The 8,110-nt window shown below is 41.2% G+C and overlaps 1 protein-coding gene across 1 annotated transcript; it reads left to right on the forward strand.

Annotated features, from left to right (window-relative positions):
- Window positions 1-3,276: 3,276 nt before the first annotated feature.
- CTXND2 (cortexin domain containing 2) lies at window positions 3,277-3,571 on the forward strand. The gene has a single exon (XM_088799595.1). It carries the CDS (start codon window positions 3,281-3,283, stop codon window positions 3,446-3,448), a length of 168 nt encoding a protein of 55 aa, XP_088655721.1. The 5' UTR covers window positions 3,277-3,280; the 3' UTR covers window positions 3,449-3,571.
- Window positions 3,572-8,110: the final 4,539 nt, after the last annotated feature.

The raw sequence follows: 8,110 nt of genomic DNA on the forward strand, positions 1-8,110 counted from the left end.
TGCTCTTAACAAGGTTACCAGTTCGATTCCCACATGGGCCAGTGAGCTGCACCCTCCACAACTAGATTGAAACAACTGCTTAACTTGGAGCCGATGGGTCCTAGAAAAACACACCTTAAAAAAAAAAAAAAAAGGAGAAGTTTGAAGATAGTGGAAAGCTGCTGAAGGATTTTAATCTAAGGGCTGTGAAAAATAGTGTAAACAAAGCCACCTCAAGATGGAGTTGGAGCTACCATCCCACAGGAATTGCCTTACTACTCAAATCTTTGAAATGTTTATACTGGCTAAAATAATCTTTGGACTGGGCCAAAGCAACATTGTATTCCAAACAACTGTTTGCAAAGCTAGCAGAAAAGCAGACAGTCTGACTACTGGACTGCAAATTAAAGACATTCTTTAGAATGAGCACCACCATTTATAGCTAAAGAATCACTTAGCTTATTGCCCCTATAGAAATCCCTTCCTTCACTTACTAACACCAAGAGAAATTCCTTCCTTCTATTCATGTAATTATTCCCCTTCCCTTTCTCATACAAATCTCTTGCCTTCACCTCCTAATCAAAACACTATTTGAGTTTCTGCCTGAGTCAGAACAGCTATTTTGTATCTCAAACACTTGTTGTCTTTTATTTTTCAGTTAACAGGACTGATCAATTTATGTTTATTAAAGATCGCTTTGTGGTTTGGAAGGTAATAAGAGTGTTTTCAGGAAATTGGAGAGTAGTTGCGGGAGTCTGGCATTTGACAGCCTAGAGTACAGTGTTGGCCATGGGATAAAGGAAAGGAAATTGATTTGAGAGAGATTTTGGAAGTAGGCCCAAAAGGGTATTAACACATATAGGGAAGGAGAAGCCAATGAAACGTGGGTCACCATAGCGCACATGACCTGCTCTGAAAGAGCACTGTAGAAAAGACAAGGCACAAACGACCCATTAAATAATTTTTCAAAACAAATCTATTGGCATTTTTTCTCTCTAGGCTTGAATGATGCTCAGCTCTCTTACTCTCATGATGCACTTTTCATAGTTTCCACAGAAATTCCCTCACTGGTGGTATCGAACTTCAGATCCCTCGGAATCAATGTCCTTCCTCTGGCTGGTCTTTGCAATGCTGAATTCAAGTTCATGTCCAGCCGCTTTCTGTTTAAGTAGCTTCAGCCTAGCAGGAAGCCCTCTTGGCCTAGATTCTCTTTTATATAACCCCCAAGCTGGGCCCTGTCTGTGGGGTCCATATCTGGCCCCTCAAGAGAAAAAAATTCCTCTTTGATCAATTTAACTTCAACTCTCCCTTTTTCTCAGTTGCCACAGGTTGCTTCAACCCCTCTTTTCTTCCTTTCTTTTTTAAAAATGTTGTCTTATTACGGTAAGAACACTCAACATGGGCTCTACCCTCTTAAATTTGTAAGTGTACCACGCGTTATCAATGACGGTAGGTACAATATAGCATAGCCAATCTCTAGAACGTATTCCTCATGCTTAACTGAAACTTTCAAACTTTCTGCCCGTTGATTAGTAACTTCTCATGACTATTGATGTTGGGCATCTTTTCACGTGCGTATTGGCCATTTGTATGTCTTGTCTTAGAGAAAGGTCTATTTAGATTGTTTGCCCAAATTTTTGATTCGGTTGTCTTATTATTTAGTTGTAAGAATTCAAGATACAAATCCCTTATCAGATGTATGACTTGCAAAGCATTTTCTCCCATTCTGTGAGTTGTCTTTTCGCTTTCTTGACAGTGTCCTTTGAAGCACAAAACTTTTAAGTTGGTGAAGTCCAATTTATCTGTCTTCTTTTGTTGTTGCTTGTGCTTTTGATGTCATGACTGAAAATCCTTTGCCAAATCCATGGTTTTGAAGATTTATTCCTTTGTTTTCTTCTAAACATTTTATAGTTTTAGCTCTTACACTTAGGTCTTTGATCTACTTTGAGTTCATTTTAATATACATATGATGTGAAGGAAGGGTCCAACTTTATTCTTTTGCATATCAATCTCCAGTTGTCCTAGCACCATTTTTTTTCCTCATTGAATGGTGTTGGCACTCTAATAAAAAAACAGTCAGTCAACAATAGATATATGAGTTTATTTCTGGACTCTCAATCTAGTCCATTGATCTTTATGTCCTCCTTATGCTAATATCACTCTATTTAATAACTTAATAACTATAGCTTTGTAGTGAGTTTTGCAATAGGGACGTGGGAGTCCTCTGACTTCGTTCTTTTCAATATGATTTTAGTGGACTCAGTTGTTTTTTTTTTGTTTTTTTTTTAAGATTTTATTGGGGAAGGGGAACAGGACTTTATTGGGGAACAGTGTGTACTTCCAGGCCTTTTTTCCAAGTTAAGATGTCCTTCCAATCTTAGTTGTGGAGGGTGCCGGTCAGCTTCAAGTTGTTGTCTTTTCAGTCTTAGTTGTGGAGGGCGCCGGCAACCTTGTGGTTGAGAAGACGTGCTCCAACCAACTGAGCCATCTGGGAGCTCAGCGGCAGCTCAGCTCAAGGTGCCATGTTCAATCTTAGTTGCAGGGGGCGCTGCCCACCATCCCTTGCGGGAGTCGAGGACTTGAACTGGCAACCTTGTGGTTGAGAGCCCACTGGCCCATGTGGGAATTGAACCAGCAGCCTTCGGAGTTAGGAGCACAGAGCTCTAACCGCCTGAGCCACCCGGCCGGCCCTAGTGGACTCAGTTTTAATAACTGAAATTGATGACTTCTAGGATGTACCTGATTTTTCATTACGAGCTGGGAATGATAGCATAGCTAAACATAGTGATTAGAAGAAAAAAAAACAATTTTATGTTCATATCCAGTAAGTTAAGACTCCACAACAAATTAGTCAACAATACACACTCTCAAAAATTTTAAAAACTCTTAGAGAAGAGTTTGGATTTAATCCATTATTGGACTGTTCAACACAGCTTTCCCTGGATCTTCTAGGGCAAGGAAGCCCCAGTTGATTTCTGAGTTATACATATTGGCTCGTGTTTTGCCTTGGAGTAAGTCTCTAAATATTTAATACTTTTATGTGTGTGTATAGCTTGAAAGTCACCTATACTAACTTTACCAGTTTCATAAGTGCTCCTTAAATAAATCTTTCTGATTTTTTTTTTTTTTTGGCAAAGCCTGTTTAGTTTCCACATAGTGTTATTAAGAAAATATATACATACACGTACACATATGAACCAATAAGCTTGTGTTATCCTCCTTTGTCTAGGAATATGACAAATCTGAAGAGATACCTGAGGAGGTAGCTACTGCTGGACAAGGTCAAGAGGTGTGTGTTCCCATGGATGACTCAAGCCTGACCAGCACTGTTGATGTAGACAAAGGTTTTGCCATCACCTTTGTTGTTCTTCTGTTTCTTTTCCTCATAGTGATGATTTTCCGCTGTGCCAAGTTGGTGAAGAATCCCTACAAGGCCAGTTTCATAACCACAGAACCATCCCTGAGCTGAACTATGAGAAACACCTGGTAGACTCTCCCCTTCACGGGAGCTTCAAAATCTTTTATATGGACGATTATGATCCAGACTTTGTATTATTTCACCGGCCTACTTCTCAGCCTTCTCACGCTTGTATTCCACAACAGGCACATGAGGGTGAGTTGAGAATAATAAAAGGGGTGAAACACAAGCCAGTTTGTATTGTTCCTCTTCAGGGAAATGGTTATAAAAGGGGGACAGAGACAGGTTGAACTTGTTGATTAAAATAAGGCCATGGGTTTTAATTGTCTAGGATCTCATGTCCTTAAGATAAGACAGTTGGCCATAATTTTGTTATGTAATATAATATCGTGATGCTTGGTAAGGCACACCTGAAGCTGGAAGCCCTCCCAGAGGGGGTCCTAGGAAGTCCCTTCATTATACGAATGTAAGGCTAGCAGGAACCGATTGTCCTGTGATAAAAATCTTCTGCCCTTCTCAAGTGGACTCTGTGGTGGAGAAGGGTAATTCGTCTTGAGTGACTTCCTTAATCTCTTTCATCTAAATTTACTCATCTATAAAATAACATCTAAGAGGTTGAAAATAGGCCCTCAAAAAAGATATGTCCATGTTCTCACCCCCAGAAACCTATGAATGTGACCTTATTTGGGGAAAGGTTCTTTGCAGGTATAATTAAGTTAAGGGCCTCAAGATAAACACATCCTGGTTTATCCAGGTGAGCCCTAATTCCAGTGACAAGTGTCTTTATAAAAGACAGAAGAGAAGACACATGGAGACAATGGGAAAGGCCATGAGAAGATAGAGACAGAGGTTGGAGTCAGGCAACTACAAGGTCAAGAACTCTTACCCGGAACCACCAGAAACTGGACTACGCAAGGAAGGAATCTCCCCAGAGTCTCTGGAGGGGAGTGCAGCCCTGCCAACACCTTGAGGTTGGACTTCCAGCCTCCAAAACTGTGAGAAAATAAATTTATGTTTTCATAGCCACTTAGTTTGTGATGATTTGTTATGGAAATTACAGGACACCAATATATAATTATAATGATGATGATGATGATGACAATGATGACAATGACTTTCATTCCCAGGGAACTTTTAAGAGAAAAGAGAAGGAAATCATAATCCCTACTCTCTGAAGTCTGAAGTTAGGGAAATTTGGTAGGGTGGACTATGGTCAACTGGCGGGAAAGTCCGTAAGAGAATTCACTAGAAGGAAAGGGAGCATCTAGACCACCAACCAAAGCTTGACACAGGTTTGGCTTAAGAGGATTGGTTCTGGCACAGAAAGTGATAGAGATTAAAGCTCTCAAGTTCAAGTTCAGCCATATGTTCTAGGCAACAGTGACCTAGCATGTGACGGTGACCTAAGAGAGCCATTGCCTTGGCATCTGAGTGGGAAGCATCACTGGGACTTGGGCAGGGACCTCGACCAGCTTATAAGTCACTTTAGAGGAGACATGGACCCATGGCATCATGCTGGAGCAGGCAGTAGCAGTGACACCAAATGGTTCGGAGACATAACTCTAACCACACACTGTTAGCAGAGACTTGATCATTGTTTCTGTTCCCAACTCTTGGAAGCAGGATTGAGCAGAGTAAATTCCCAGGATTATTCAAAAATGGAGGCAGGGGAACCAAAGGCTTCCAATGGAGGTACTAGAGTTTACGAAAGAGAGAGAGAGAGAGAGAGAGAGAGAGAGAGAGAGAGAGAGAGAGAGAGAGAGAGAAATACGATTTGTACCCTGATTTAATGAAAAGAAATCCAGGGTAAGGTGACAGTCGGGGTAAAACAAAATCAGATTAAGACTGATGTCAGTACATGAGTGTGTGCCCCCCAAAAAACTCAGAAATTAATGTTTCCCACACCCCTTAAAATAAAACGCAGGACAAACACACGATTAACGAGAGCATCAGTCTGCAGTCATTAGAGAGTCACAGGTCTGACTGTTACCCTACTTTCTCCGGTAACCTACCTAGAAAAAAAACGCACCACTTGGAAGAAGTAGACCATCCGTGAAAGCAGAGAAGTAGAAACAAGTCAAGTCAAAGTCTCGCAGGGCCAATGTGAATGCTATTCAGGAGACTGGGCATTTCTAGTCCCTGGGGCTGAATAGTTCTTGTGTGAAGATTCAGTGAGTTGCCGCCCACAAATCGCTATCTGGTTTTACTGCGCACATTATCTCTGCCAATCTGATGTCCTTAGGCATTCCTTTCACACACACACCTCTCCCCCTTAAACTGTCAGCTACAGATCCGGTCAGGTCTGCAGAGAAGTTTTACTGGGCCAGGCCCCTTCCAGTGTTAATCTACAAAGCATGTGTGGGTGTGCGTTAGATTCTCTTTGTTTTTTTGAGTCAACATTTTCAAATTACGTTATAAAAGTAACAAAATGCACATGGTAAAAAAAAAAAAATTTGCTTTCAAACCATTACCTAAGGATAAAAATGCACAAAATTCTTACACACTGCCTTGTTCCCCAATCCTTCCTTCCAGGGGTAACTGCTGTTAAAGTAGTTTGTTTTTGCATGTATGTGTATCTTTCCAGACAGTTTTCTGTTCTTTTTCTTTTTCATGTAATATGTGTGAATAAACTACTTTCATGTTTCAGTATTCAAAAGGGATAAAATGGTGTACTGTGAGAACCCGTACTGTCACTCTTGCCCCACCCTTCCATTTGCCCTCTTCAGAGACAACCAGTGCTAATTTCTCATGTCTCCTTCCAGTGATATTTTAGGTATAGGTATATTGTTGCCACTGTTTACACAAATAATAGCATGCTAGGTATCATATTCTGCACCTGCTTTTCTCATTTAATAATAAGATCACATCATATCAACGCACAAAGAGCTTCCTTAACCTTTTTTGAAAACACAGCAGGAAAAAAAAAAAACACACAGCAGGAGTTTGGGTGTGCCATAATTTGTTTAACCACCCCCTGCTGATGGAAATTTGTATTGTTTCTAAATAGTTTGCTATTTCAAACAATGTTGCAGAAGACAATTTCGCACATATCCTTTCAAAGGCATGCGATTTCAACTGTATGTAGTTTAATTCCTAGAAGTCGAAGTGCTGGCTTAAAGAGTATTTTACAAAATTTTTGAATTAGTTGTCAACATTCAAAACTCAGAAGTTTTCATAGAAAAATATGAATTTTTAAAATCCCTTGAAGAATTGGAGATCCGGTAATGTATCTATCACACAGGACAAAAATTAACTGGAGCTAAGTAGCAGCTGCTCCCTGTAGATGACACATGTATTTCCCAGGTGACCACACTCCTCACCCACCCCATTTTGCTCCTTGACATTACTTTCTTGATGCCTGAAACCCTTTGTTTTTAATCCCTTTCTTCTTTTGTTTTGATTCTGAGCTCACTCAGCAACCTTTAGATTATGATCTAATTTCCCTTAAGTCTGTTGTAGGGAAAGGATCATTTGGCATTCCAAGGTTTTGGCCCTTGGGCTATGACTTCTCATGGTCAAGTATTAAGTACCATGTGGTTGTGATGTTTCAACGTATCAGTGGATTACCGGAATGAATGTGCTGAGCACACCAACGTGAATAGTCCAATTGGTGTATCAGTTATTTATGACTTTATATTATTAAACTGGCAATAAACTACGTCAATAATTTGGAAAACTTAATAATGTGAGTCATTTATAACAGGACCTAATGATCTCCAACAAGAGTTCATCTTCAGATCTTAACAAAGCCAAATCTTGGCCCTGCCCTAGAAAGGATTACACAGCTCAAACTTGCCTTTCCTACAGTGCTTCTCATATTTTAGTGAACAAATTATTAAAATTCAGATTCTGATTCAGAACATCCTTAATGGGATCAGCGATTTAGAATCTCTCACAAGCTTACCCGTTGTGCAAGGCTTTTAGAAGCCACTTTCTGCATCCCACGGCTGATTTCTACGTCTCATTGTTTCAGCCTTCTCAGAGCAATGAAGAAATCAGACTGGAATATGATGCCCCAAATAGCTTCTGTTTCTCTTCAACATTCCCCATTCTTTATTTCTACCCCAAACCACCCATACACATGTCAGAAAGCTGAAAGAATCTAACTAACAGAAACTGTGGGGACAGAGTCCCAGGAGAGCAGTTTCCAGGCTCTTGACCTCACGTGTAAAGGCGCTGGTTCTGGGAATAGCGGGCCATCCGCTGTGACTAGTTGGCCATAAGCTGTAACCAGTTAGCCATTAGCCACTATTATAACTGCCATGGCTATGCTAGTGTGTTGGTTGGCAGAGAGGTGGATGGCAGATTGCAGCTACCAAGTGGGGTGGGTTGGTTGACAGAGAAGCAGACAGCAGATTGCAGCTCCTGCTTCCTGTGTGACATGCAGGGTGGCATGCTGGGTCTCTGGTCCTGCTCCCCACATAAGAACGCAGGACATGGTGAGGCCAAAAAGGAACACCCACGGAGCCATAGATAGAGGAGTCACACCACTATATTCTCGCTGGTGGCTGGTTTGGAGACACAGGAAGCAGGAGCCACACTGTCCACAACCTGCCGTCCACTTCTCTCTGCCAACCAACCTCACTTGCTAGCTGCAATCCGCGCTTGCTAGCTCAGCCACCATCTTCTTGCTAGCCCCTATCTGCTGCTAGCATAACCACGGCGGTTATATTAGTGGCCAATGGCTCACTGGTACAGCTGACAGCCAACTAG

The sequence above is a fragment of the Rhinolophus sinicus genome, chromosome 7, assembly GCF_057876585.1.
Source record: "Rhinolophus sinicus isolate RSI-liver-muscle chromosome 7, RSI-T2T, whole genome shotgun sequence".
NCBI classification, from domain to species: domain Eukaryota; kingdom Metazoa; phylum Chordata; class Mammalia; order Chiroptera; family Rhinolophidae; genus Rhinolophus; species Rhinolophus sinicus.